The sequence below is a fragment of the Bubalus bubalis genome, chromosome 12, assembly GCF_019923935.1.
Source record: "Bubalus bubalis isolate 160015118507 breed Murrah chromosome 12, NDDB_SH_1, whole genome shotgun sequence".
NCBI lineage: Eukaryota > Metazoa > Chordata > Mammalia > Artiodactyla > Bovidae > Bubalus > Bubalus bubalis.
This window is the reverse complement of record NC_059168.1, coordinates 29,366,796-29,381,118: the sequence shown is the minus strand read 5'-3', so window position 1 is coordinate 29,381,118 and position 14,323 is coordinate 29,366,796. Positions and strand designations below refer to the sequence as shown.

Here is a 14,323-nt window from a genome sequence, read left to right as displayed (position 1 = left end):
AATATGGCATGAACTTCTATTGGTAGGTAGCCATCTTAGAGCCAAAAGAGAAACCAGCCTTAGGTTAAAATTTAAATCATAAAAAAGTAGAAAAGATCAAGGAATGAAGTTCTCTGATGGGCTCACAGAGCTTCTGAATAAAAGCAACCCTTTGAGCCAAGATGTACTGAGTTTAGATTACCTGCAAAAAAATATGAGTCCTAACTGATACTAAGTTTAACCTCAAATAATCTACTCAGAAAAAAAAAAAAAAAAAAGGAAATCCACAACTCACATCTTACTGGCAAAGAACTTAATGTCGAAGGGGTCCACAATGTATCACTGTGGCATAAAAATTATACTGAGACAAAAGTATGAGAGTAGACTTTGTTTCTGAGCCCCATTATTTCCATAACAGCAGAGCACCCCCAAAGAACTCAATTGTTAAGTCCTCTCTTAGAGAGTTTCACAACCAGGGAAGTCAAAACTATCATCTTCCATCTGTTCTCCAAAGAGCTCACTCATCTGCCTTAAAAGCCATTTGCTTTCCAGTAAGTGCCTTTTCTCCCTCTCCCCCTTCCCTACTAAGATACGATACACATCCCAAATCCTAACAGCTTCCTTGATTAATGTTTTTCTGTGAACTCAAAATCTGTGCTCTTGCTCATCTGGTTTTGCAGTCTTTGGGTGCAAACTCAAAACCGACAGAATGATCCTGGTTCGCTTCCAAGGCACACAATTCAATATCACAGTAATCCAAGTCTATGCCCAAACCACTAATGCTGAAGAAGCTGAAGTTGAACAGTTCTATGAAGACCTACAAGACCTTCTAGAAGTAATACCAAAAAATGATGTCCTTTTCATCACAGGGGACTGGAATGCAAAAGTAGGAAGTCAAGAAATACCTGGAGTAACAGACAAGTTTGGCCTTGGAGTACAAAATGAAGTAGGGCATGGGCTAACAGAGTTTTGCCAAGAGAACACACTGGTCATAGTAAACACCCTCTTCCAACAATACAAGAGTCGACTCTACACGTGGACATGACCAAATGGTCAATACCGAAATCAGACTGATTCTTTGCAGCCAAAGATGGAGAAGCTCTATATAGTCAGGGGAGAAGGCAATGGCAATCCACTCCAGTGTTCTTGCCTGGAGAATCCCAGGGATGGCGGAGCCTGGTGGGCTGCCATCTATGGGGTTGCACAGAATCGGACACGACTGAAGCGACTTAGCAGCAGCAGCAGCATACAGTCAGGAAAAACAAGACTGGGAGCTGACTGTGGCTCAGATCATGAACTCCTTATTGCAAAATCCAGACTTAAATTGAAGAAAGTAGGGAAAACCACCAGACCATTCAGGTATGACCTAAATCTAATCCTTTACAATTGATTATACAGTGGAAGTGACAAATAGATTCAAGGGACTGGATCCGATAGACAGAGTCCCTGAAGAATTATGGACAGAGGTTTGTAATACTATATAGGATATGGTGATCAAAACCATCCCAAAGAAAAAGAAGTGCAAAAAGGCAAAATGGTTGTCTGAGAAGGCCTTACAAATAGCTGAGAAAAGAAGAGAAGCGAAAGGCAAAGGAGAAAAGGAAAGATATCCATCTGAATGCAGAGTTCCAAAGAACAGCAAATAGAGATAAGAAAGCCTTTCTAAGTGAACAATGCTAAGAAATAGAGGAAAACAATAGAATGGGAAAGACTAGAGATCGCTTCGAGAAAATTAGAGATACCAAGGGAACATTTCATGCAGAGATGGGCACAATTAAGGAAAGAAACGGTATGGACTTAGAAGCAGAAGATATTAAGAAGAGGTGGCAAGATACACAGAACCATACAAAAAAGATCTGAATGACCCAGATAACCACAATGGTGCGCTCACTCACTTGAGCCAGACATCCTGGAATACGAAGTCAGGTGGGCCTTAGAAAGAAGCATCACTACAAACAAAGCTAGTGGAGGTGATGAAATCCCAGCTATTTCAAATTATAAAAGATGACGCTGTTAAAGTGCTTCATTCAATATGCCAAAAATTTAGAAAACTCAGCAGTGGCCACAGGACTGGAAAAGGACAGACTTTATTTTGAGGGGACTGCAACCATGAAATTAAAAGACGCTTGCTCCTTGGAAGAAAAGTTATGACTAACCTAGACAGTATATTAAAAAGCAGAGACATTACTTTGCCAATAAAGGACCATCTAGTCAAAGCTATGGTTTTTCCAGTAGTCATGTATGGATGTGAGAGTTGGACTGTGAAGAAGGCTGAGCGCCAAAGAATTGATGCTTTTGAACTGTGGTGTTGGAGAAGACTCTTGGGAGTCCCATGGATAGCAATGAGATCCAACCAGTCCATCCTAAAGGAAATCAGTCCCAAATATTCATTGGAAAGACTGATGCTGAAGCTCCAACACTTTGGCCACCTGATGCCAAGAACTGACTCATTAGAAAAGACCCTGATGCTGGGAAAGATTGAAAGCAGGAGGAGAGGGGGACGACAGAGAATGAGATGGTTAAATGGCATCACTGACTCAATGCACATGAGTTTGAGTAAATTCCAGGAGTTGGTGATGGACAGAGAGGCCTGGCGTGCTACAGCCCATGGGGTCGCAAAGAATAGGACACGACTGAGCGACTAAACTGAACCAAGAACTTCCAGATGTTTAAGCTGGATTTAGAAAAGGCAGAGGAACCAGAGATGAAACTGCCAATATCCCCTGGATCACAGAAAAAAGAATTTCAGAAAAACACCCACTTCTGCTTCACTGACTATGCTAAAGCTTTTGACAGTGTGGATCACAACAAACTATGGAAAATTCTGAAAGAGATGGGAATACCAGAGCACCTTATCTGCCTCCTGCAAAACCTGTGTGCAGGTCAAGAAGCAACAGACAAAACCAGACATGGAACAACGGACTGGTTCAACTTACGTATAGAGTACATCATGCGAAATGCCAGGCTGGATGAAGCACAAGCTGGAATCAAGACTGCCGGGAGAAAAATCAGTAACTTCAGATATGCAGGTGACACCACCTTTATGGCAGAAAGCAAAGAAGAACTAAAGAGCCTCCTGATGAAAGTTAAAGAGGTGAGTGAAAAAGCTGGCTTAATACCCAACATTCAAAAACTAAGATCAGGGCATCCGGTCCCATCACTTCATGGCAAATAGATGGGAAGACAATGGAAACAATGACAGACTTTATTTTCTTGGGCTCCAAAATTACTGCAGATGGTGACTGCAGCCATGAAATTAAAAGACACTTGCTCCTTGGAAGAAAAGCTATGACAAACCTAGACAATGTATTAAAAAGCAAAGACAATACTTTGCCAAGATATTCTTATAGTCAAAGCTATGGTTTTACCAGTAGTCATGTACGGATGTGAGAGTTGGAACATAAAGAAGGCTGAGCGCTAAATAACTGATGCTTTTGAATTTCTGAACTGTGGTGCTGGAGAAGACTCTTAGTCCCTTGGACTGCAAGGAGATTCAACCAGTCAATCCTAAAGGAAATCAGTCCTGAATATTCATTGGAAGGACTGATGCTGAGGCTGAAGTTCCAATACTTTAGCCACCTGATGTGAAGAGCTGACTCAATGGAAAACACCCTGATGCTGGGAAAGAGTGAAGGCAGGAGGAGAAGGGGAAGACAGAGGACAAGATGGCTGGATGGCATCACCGACTCGATGGACATGAATTTGAGCAGGCTCCAGGAGTTGGTGATGGACAGGAAAGCCTGGCGTGCTGCAGTCCATGTTGCTGCAAAGAGTCGGACACGACGGAGAGACTGAATGACAATAACAAACAGTGATCCTAAAAGAAGACAAGTTTTTCTTCCCCTACAAAGTTAACGACTTAATATTCCATCTTCAGATCTAAAAACTGGGACTTGTCATATCTAAAGTGATAGCAATGAAATCAGGAAAAATGACCTCTCTTTTTCCAGTCTATATCCAATTATTGCACTGTTTTCCTTTCTGACTCACTCCGTCCAGACATTTATAAAATCTTTAAATGCTCTTCTGGCAGCATCATTCAAGAACTGACACTGAATACTATTTTACAGTCACAGCAAATTCAAGTTTAACAGATATGTGTCAAGTATTTCAGATCAAAGTAAAAATCCTTAATCCACAATAAGGAAAATATAATGGAGCCGAAGAAAGAACACCAGCTATTAACACTGTTCATCTGAGAAGAGCGAAGGAAAAAGATCAAAGACGGTAATTTTTGCCTTTGTATTTCCCTGTATCATTTTGTTTCTCTTGTTCTAATATTATGTGTTCCATTTATAAGGAGAAAAACATCAAATAAAGAAAAGCACTTTACAAATTTGTATCCTGGTACTTTAAATATCTTTCTGGAAAACTATCCTCAAGAACACTAACCCCCATATAAATGGAAAAGATTCCCCTGTCACTAAGAAATCATTCCAGAAAAGAAGCATTTATGCCTACACAGACACATATACAAACACACACAGTCTCACACACTCACATGCTCCTAAAATCCAAAGATTGTAGACATCTGGATACTGATGCTCCCTTTTCCCCCACAGCTAAGGATGTGGCCTCACCTGTGACTGGGGAGAGTTCGATATTTGTAAACATTCCTTAAAATGAAAGAAAATAAATGTGTAGATCTAGATGATCAACAACACTCTGACTAAAACAGACAGATGGGAAAGCAAGATTTGAGCTTTTCCATGTCATTATAGATGTTTCCACACTTGAAAAAACCCGGAGGTTAGGCAAAGCTCTGCTGAAATACTACCATTGATTCTGTCCTTTGTGGCCACCTTAAGTTGGACTGTGAAGAAAGCTGAGCGCCGAAGAATTGATGCTTTTGAACTGTGGTGTTGGAGAAGACTCTTGAGAGTCCCTTGGACTGCAAGGAGATCCAACCAGTCCATTCTAAAGGAGATCAGCCCTGGGTGTTCTTCAGAAGGAATGATGCTAAAGCTGAAACTCTAGTACTTTGGCCGCCTCATGCGAAGAGTTGACTCATTGGAAAAGACTCTGATGCTGGGAGGGATTGGGGACAGGAGGAAAACGGACGACAGAGGATAGATGGCTGGATGGCACCACTGACTTGATGGATGTGAATTTGCGTGAACTCCGGGAGTTGGTGATGGACAGGGAGGCCTGGCGTGCTGCGATTCATGGGGTCAAAAAGAGTCGGACACGACTGAGTGATTGAACCGAACTGAACTGAAGCCACTATCTCCATGCATTAAAAATATGTGGGTCTCAAACTTAAGCATGTATCAGAATCACCCCGTGGGCTTGTTAAAACATAAAACAGACTGCTAGGCTCCCAATGATCTAAAAATTGTGTACCTAAAATCATTTCACTAAAAGTGATATTACAGAGGAAAACAAGAACTAAAACACAAGTCTTCCTAAACAAGGGATGAAAATGATGCAAGTTTTCTAATTGCTTAACCTACAAGTAAATGGAAAAGACTGCCCTATTACTGACAAAATAATACCAGAAAAGAAGCATTTATACCTATACACACACACACTCCTTCTCTTTCACTTCTAAAATCTAAAAAGCATAGAGTAAATGTGGTTTAGTATTTTAAATCTCAGTTAATTATCCAACAAAAAATTAAATCAGCATCACATATGTCATGTGTTAACTCCAATTAATCTAGTTATTAAGAAGAATGCAAAGAATCTAACTATCATTTAATAAGAATAATGTAAGCACATATTCTTTACCAACTGAGCTCTTCAAGCTCCTTGCAGTTCCTTGGACTGCAAGGATATCGAACCAGTTAATCCTAAAGGAAATCAGGCCTGAATATTCATTGGAAGGACTGATGCTGAAGCTCCAATACTTTGGCCACCTGATGTGAAGAACTGACTCATTTGAAAAGACACTGATGCTGGGAAAGACTGGAGGCGGGAAGAGGAGGGGACGACAGAGGATGAGATGGTTGGATGGCATCACCAACTCGATGGACATGAGCTTGAGTAAGCTCCGGGAGTTGGTGATGGAAAGGGAAGCCTGGCGTACTGCCGTCCATGGGGTTCCAAGGAATCGGACATGACTGAGCGACTGAACTGAACTGAAGCATGTATTCCTTGCATGATCATGTTTAACAGAAAATTCAGCGTAGAAAAATTTCACAGTATTAGTATGTAGAGTCATGGTTAACTTTTCAGTATATAATGATTACTAGAGATACACTCACTCTCACCTCCTCCCCCAAAGACCTTCCCTACGTGGAAATAAACAAGAGAAGCTGACATCTCTTATTTTCCATATTTACCTCTATACCCTGTCCCTTTTCAATGACTATAACTTTGGTTCTCTCGGCTTGCAAATGTGAAATCTTTTATTTATGAAATTTTCTTTAAACAGGGCACTTATCCCCAATATTCACTTCCTTTGTTAACCTTTCTTAATTTTTATCCGCTGAAATGATTTTTATTACAAAAATAAATTTTAAAAACCTTTTCTCATCACTCATTCTTACATCCACTGTCTCAAAAGTGCCCTCCAAGTGCTACAATTCAACACTAATAAGAGAAATCTGGAGAAGTTTTCTGATGTGCCTTTGCTTTTCAAAATTATTTTGGTGCCTGTTTTAAAGAGTATATTGCATACCTGATCCATATCTAAAGTTGTTTCTATCATTTCCTGAAACTTGGAGAAGTCAGAACGAAGATCAATAAGAGGAGTCACAAAAACTGCCAGAAACAATGCCTGATGTTTTCCTAAAAGAAAGAAAAAGAAGAGTAAATAAGTAGGTCCTATTTTTAAGAATACAAAACTACAAATCATAAAAATCTAATTATAATGAGCAGCATTTGATCCCCAAAAGTACAAACTGTGCAGCAGATCTCTGAAGTTACTTAGTAGGATACCTTAATTCAAACGTGTTTAGGACTTATATGGAAAGGGAAATGATCTGGCATTCAAAACTCCCTACTAATAAAACAGTGCCCTCCCCCACAAGTCTGTGAGAGAGTGAGTCAAAGTCGCTCAGTCGTGTTCGACCCTTTGAGACCCCAGGGACTATATAGTCCATGGGATTCTCTAGGCCAGAATACTGGAGTGGATAGCCTTTCCCTTCTCCGGGAAATCTTCCCAACCCAGGGATCGAACCCAGGTCTCCTGCATTGGACGTGGATTCTTTATCAACTAAGCCACAAGGGAAGCCCCCACAAGCCTGTAATCTCCTTCATAAGCAGTGCTATATACAGAAACGTGACATTAATTACAACCAAATGAACTGTGTTTCCTTGCAGATTTAACAATCCCAAGTCAACGTTATTAAAATAAAGTATCTCTAACTTACCTTATAAATTCCTAATTTCCATTAGTAATACAGTGTTCCAATTAACAGAGGCTAAATCAAGTCACGTATTTACACTGGAACTTTGCTTGATGTTGTTTAAAAGCACATGCTGGGAAATCACGTGAGGAGGAGTAAGTGAAGCAACAGAATCTACAGCTTGAAAGGCCTGAGTAGAGAGCTGGGAACCAATCCCTGCTCTCATACTTACTGGCTCTGTGATCTGAAGCCGCATTTTCCTTGTCTATTGCAATGGAAGTAGTAACAACAGCTACCCAGAAGATGAAAGAGTAGACCACCATACACAACACTTAGTATATATAGTACTTGAGACTTAATAGAAGCTCAGCAATGGTTATCATGTATTATTACTGGTTGTAACACAGAATTTTTTTTTCTAATATCCAATAAATTCCTTTAGAAGAACTCTGCAAGTGATCTCTGCTGCTGCTGCTAAGTCGCTTCAGTCGTGTCTGACTCTGAGCGACCCCATAGACGGCAGCCCACCAGGCTCCCCTGTCCCTGGGATTCTCCAGGCAAGAACACTGGAGTGGGTTGCCATGTCCTTCTCCAATGCATGAAAGTGAAAAGTGAAAGTGAAGTCGCTCAGTCGTGTCCGACTCTAGCGACCCCATGGACTGCAGCCCATCAGGCTCCTCCATCCATGGGATTTTCCAGGCAAGAGTACTAGAGAGGGGTGCCACTGCCTTCTCCAAAGTGATCACTAGCATACTGCATTTTACTCCAAAGCAGCAGTTACCAGCCTTTACAGAAGCAGGGGAAGCTCTTGGGAAGATGATGAAAAAGCTACGATGGCAGTCAATTATGAGAATTCATTTATTATTATTAATCACAACAGTCTCTAGACATATTTAGAAAATAGTACATATGTGTGAAACATTATTTAGACAGTCCGTAAACAACACTTTGCCCACATAATGTCTGTTGTGCTACAATGTCTGGTTCTTTAGTCTGAATTAGCTCACATGCAATCGGTTAAGAGGGGAATGATAGCAGCAAAACAGGGTGCTAGCTCAGATTCACAAATGATTTCTCCTCCAGACCACTAAAGTTTTGAAGAGATCAAGGCCAAGCTTTCCCACAATTAAAGAGTAAGCTTGGCAACAGCTACTTGACCTCATGGTAGCTGGCTTAACCATTATACTTTCCACTATGAAAAGTAGATATGTATATCTACATTCTTATAAGATATGTAGAAAGGCTGAATATAGATGAAGAGTACAAAAACATCTGCCAGTGTTTAAAAAAATTTTTTTTTCTAACTGAATTGCATATTCCCTGGTACAGATTTTTAACTTTGTTGAAACTGACCTTTATTTGAAGTAAATGCCCCTGAAGGGCACCTCAAAGGAGGGAAAAAAAAGAGTCCCAAACTTAAAAGCTTCAAATCACTTGATGCTGATATTGGGTACAAATCCAATGGAGATTTATGTAGGCTACTATTTTTGTTTTAATTAATTTTTCTTGGAGTATAGTTGTTTTACAGTAGGCTTCATTAAAATTTGTTAATGCTTTTGTTAGCAATCATTTAACATTTTTCATATATTTTGAGGTCTACCTTATCACTATGTTTTCTGTTAAGTTCTCTTCTACCACATGACTTTGAAGAAGGCTAAGGTTTCCCGAAAAAACACAAGCAGTATCACTGTAGCAACACCTGTACAAACTTCAGAATATTTCCTCTAGTCCCTCACACACAGGCCCACTTGCTGGAGCTGTTCTCAGAGTTAATGTTCCTTCTCTGCTCACTTGCTCCCTATCCTGCAAGCCTTAACTAGCATCTTTTTAAATAAATTAATTGATATCAGAGTATAATTGCTTTACAATGTTAAGTTAGTTTCTGTTGTACAGCAAAATGAATCAGTTACACACACGTATATATCCCCTCTTTTTTGGATTTCCTCCCCATTTAGTTCATCCCAGAGCACTAAGTAGAGTTCCCTGTGCTATACAATAGATTCTCGTTAGTTATCTACTTTAAATATAGTTGTGTATATATGTCAATCCCAATCTACCAACTCATCCTACCCTGCCCTGTTCCTCCTTGATAACCACTAGTTTGTTTTCTACATTTGTGACTCTACTTCTGCTCTGCAAGTAAGTTCATCAGTACCACTTTTCTAGATTTCACATATAAGTGATATTATACAGTATTTTTCTTTCTCTTTCTGACTTACTTTACTCTATATGACAATCTCGAGGTCCATCTATATCACTGCAAATGGAATTATTTTATTCCTTTTCATGGCTGAGTAATACTCCACCATGTCTAAGTACCACATCTTCTTCTCTATTGGTTTTTCTATCTATTGGCTGCACCACGTAGCTAAGGAGACATTAGTTCCCTGACCAGTGATCAAACCTGGGCCCTCAGCAGTAAAAACCTCAGAGTCCTAACCACTGGACTGCCAAGGAATTCCCTAGCATCTTGAATTCCTTTCCCTATTTGCAATTTGTACTGAGCCTAGTTGCCAATTTCAGCTGGTTCCCCCGCCCCAACTGGTTATGGTTTTAATTAAAAAATAACAGCTCTATTGAGATACGATTCATATACCAATTCTTCATTTTAAAGTATACAATTCAATGGTTTTCAGTATATTCACAGATCTAGGCAATAACAACCACAATCAATTTTCAAACTGTCACTGCTCTCAAAAGAAACAAGGAACCCTGTACCCATTAGCAATAACTTACAGTTTTCCTCCAACCCCCTGCCACCCCTTCAGAAGCCTAGGCAACCACTACTCCTCCACTCCATGGATTTGCTTTTTCTGGTCTTTTCATATAAAAGGATATTACACTGTGACTGCCTTTTTTCACTTAGCATAATGCTTTCAAGGTTCATGCATGTTGTATCATGCATCAGTACTTCATTCCTTTTGACTGAGGAACAATATTCCATTGTATGGATATGCCACATTTTATTTATTCATTCACCAACTGATGAGCACCATTGAGTTTTTCCATATACTCCATTTTCAACTAGCTACCACAATCTGAAAAGCTCTCCATGATCTATCCTAGGGTGTTAAACAAAGGTCCACAGATCCTTGAATTCAAGGTAGTACATACACAAAGAGAAATTAATCTCATCTTCATTTTCTATAACCTCTAACTGGAACCAAGCATTTTCTTCCAATGTTAATGTAAGTAATAAATCACAGTAGTATTATCAGCACCTTCCAATGTTAATATAAGTAATAAATCACATAGTATTATTGTCTTTGTAATCAACTTTATTTTGGGGGGGCTCCAAAATCACTGCAGATGGTGATTGCAGCCCTGAAATTAAAAGACGCTTACTCCTTGGAAGGAAAGTTATGACCAACCTGCTGCTGCAAAGTCACTTCAGTCGTGTCTGACTAAAAAGCAGAGACATTACTTTGCCAACAAAGGTCCATCTAGTCAGGGCTATGGTTTTTCCAGTAGTCATATATGGATGTGAGAGTTGGACTGTGAAGAAAGCTGAGCGCCAAAGAACTGATGCTTTTGAACTGTGGTGTTGGAGAAGACTCTTGAGAGTCCCATGGACTGCAAGGAAATCCAACCAGTCCATTCTAAAGGAGATCAGTCCTGGGTGTTCTTTGGAAGGAATGATGCTAAAGCTGAAACTCCAGAACATTGGCCACCTCATGTGAAGAGCTGACTCATTGGAAAAGACTCTGATTCCAGGAGGGATTGGGGGCAGGAGGAAAAGGGGACGACAGAGGATGAGATGGCTGGATGGCATCACCGACTTGATGGACTTAAGTTTTCGTGAACTCTGGGAGTTGGTGATGGACAGGGAGGCCTGGCGTGCTGCAATTCATAGGGTCACAAAGAGTCGGACACGACTGAGCAACTGAACTGAATCAACTACAATTCCAAACATTTTCATATCACCGTTTTTGGAGATAACTAGATAACTTTAAGTAACATTTAAACTCATTAGTTCAAAGTTAAAGTAGAACTTCACCCAAACCACATTTTTCAATGCATTAATAAAAAGCACATATTTCTCAAGAATATTTTATATTTTGATAAGTGTGTTTCAATATAAATGGCTTCCTATTTAACTCTATGTGCTTTATTTTATGCATTTAAAAACATTATTCTGAGAAGTGGTTCACAGGCTTTATTGGAAGTCAAAAGGGTCCAAGCATAAAAATGTTAAGAACCTCAGAAAGACCTCACCTCCTAACAGTGCCCTTATTCTCCATCTCTATGGTTGACAACCCTAGCTTCTCTTCACTCCTTCAACAAGTTGAGCTGTAGGCACTTATACTAGCTACCCCCACTAGCCTCCCCTATATCTTAACAGTCGGCTCTCTGTCATCATTTGAGATTTACCTGAAACAGCAATTCCATGGAGAGGCCATCTTCAACCACCATATCTAGTGTCTTCCTGGCCTAGCCAAGTTATTCTATCACATGAAAACATTATGCTTTCTTTGTTGCACTTATGACTATTTGAAGTTCTTGCTCATTTATTTATCTGTCTTTACTCTTCCCCAATTACAGAACCTTCATAAAGAGACACTTTATCTGTCATATCTGCCACTGTACTTCCCAGAACAATGCCTAGCACAAAGCAGGCAACTGACAACCATCTGCTCAATGAATGACTTTATGAAGGCAGCAAAGGAGTGAAGAAGCAGTCAGTCACTGGTCATTAGTTCTGATACACGCAATACTCGTCTAGCAAGGATAACAAAGATCAAGCAGGGAAATAATTGTTAGCTCTTAATTTATCAAAATGTGGAATGTCTTAAGTAATCAAATTCAATAATGTCTCTAAGAACTCCAGATTCATTGTCAGGCCCTAAAAATTCATTTATGATTCCTTGAAGATTTCATTTTCAAGAATGCAGCTACATATTCAATGGAGAAAAGACAGCCTTCAATAAACAATCCTGGGGAGACTGGATATTCACACATAAAAGAATGAAACTAGACCCTTAAGTGCACCACTCACAAAAGTGAATTCAAAATGGATTAAATACTTAAATAGGATAAGACCTGAAAACACGAAACTTCTAAAAGAAAACATGGGGGGGACCTCCTTGACATGGGTCTTGGCAATGATTTTTTTGGATAGAACACCCAAAGCACAAGTAATAAAATTAAAAATAAACTAGAGGGACTACATCAAACCAAAAAGCTTCTGCATAATAAAAGAAACAATCAACAAATGAAAAGGCAACCTATGGAAGGAGAGAAAATATCTGCAAACCATTTATCTGATAAGGTGTTAATATCCAAAGTAGATAAAGAACTAACACAACTCAATAGCAAAAAGAAAACCCAATTGATCCAATTTTAAAATGGGCAAAAGTCATGAATAGACATTTCACTAAAGTAGATATATGAATGGCCAATAGATACATGAAGAGAAGCTCAAAATTAGGGAAATGAAAATTAAAACCACAATAACACTTCAGGCTCATTAAAATGGCCATCATCAAAAAGACAAGAGATAATAAAGAACAAAGGTAAGGATGAGAGAAAAGGAAAAACACTTTGAGTACTCTTGGTGAGATTGTAAACTGGTGCAGCCACTATGTAAAACAGTATGGAGGAGCCTCAAAAATTAAAAACAGAACTACCATGGGACTTCCCTCATGGCCCAGTGGCTAAGACTCCGAGCTCCTAATGCAGTGGGGCCTGGGTTTGATCCTTGGTCAGGGAATAAGATCCCACATGTCTCAAATAAGACACAGTGCAGCCAAATAAATAAAAATAAAATTAAAAAAAAAAATAGAACTACCATATGATCTAGCAATTTCACTCCTGGGAATATAACCAAAGCAAACAAAAACACTGATTGGAAAAGATAAGTGCACCTCCATGTTTGTAGCGGCATTATTCACAATAGACAAAATATGGGAACAACCTAAGTATCTGCCAATGGGTAAAGGGTTAGAGAAAATGTGATTACATATACACACACATACAGATACACACACAGACTATTATTCTACCATTAAAAAAACAAAACAAGGAAATACTGCCATTTGTGACATGAGGGCATTATGCTAAGTGAAATGAGTCAGAAAAAGACAAATACTCAGTGATCTCACTTATCTGTGAAACCTTAAAACAACAAAAATAATGCATAGATAAAGGGATCAGATTTGTGGCTGGGAGGAGAGGAGAGCTGGAGGAAGGAGGTCCAAAGGCACAAACTTCTAGATACAAGATAATTAAACAGTACGGATATAATGTACAGCATGATGACTACAGTTAACACTGCTATATGATGTATATGAAAACTATTAAGCAGTACTTTGGCCACCTCATGCAAAGAGTTGACTCACTGGAAAAGACTCTGATGCTGGGAGGGATTGGGGGCAGGAGGAGAAGGGGACGACAGAGGATGAGATTGCTGGATGGCATCGCTGACTCGATGGACGTGAGTCTGAGTGAACTCCGGGAGTTGGTGATGGACAGGGAGTCCTGGCGTGCTGCGATTCATGGGGTCGCAAAGAGTCGGACACGACTTGAGCAACTGAACTGAACTGAAATCCTAAGAGTTCTCATCACAAGGAAAAATTTTAGAAGAGTGTGGTTGTGTGCCTCAGAAACTGCTGCAATGCCACCAGAAAATTACTAGAACTAATCAATGACTATAGTAAAATTGCAGGATATAAAATCAACACACAGAAATCCCTTGCATTCCTATACACTAACAATGAGAAAACAGAGAAATTAAGGAAACAATTCCATTCACCATTGCAACGGAAAGAATAAAATACTTAGGAATATATCTACCTAAAGAAACTAAAGACCTATATATAGAAAACTATAAAACACTGGTGAAAGAAATCAAAGAGGACACTAACAGATGGAGAAATATACCATGTTCATGGATTGGAAGAATCAATATAGTGAAAATGAGTATACTACCCAAAGCAATTTATAGATTCAATGCAATCCCTATCAAGCTACCAACAGTATTCTTCACAGAGCTAGAACAAATAATTTCACAATTTGTATGGAAATACAAAAAACCTCGAATAGCCAAAGCAATC

The 14,323-nt window shown here is 39.4% G+C and overlaps 1 protein-coding gene across 1 annotated transcript in view; it reads right to left on the bottom strand.

The window, feature by feature from the left end:
• The window catches only part of MSH2 (mutS homolog 2), a 90,244-nt gene that overhangs the window by 28,435 nt on the left and 47,486 nt on the right, over window positions 1-14,323 (bottom strand). The window contains exon 8 of the mRNA XM_006048042.4: window positions 6,602-6,711. Within this exon, the coding sequence (XP_006048104.1) occupies window positions 6,602-6,711 (110 nt within the window). The remainder of the gene's footprint in view (window positions 1-6,601; window positions 6,712-14,323) is intronic.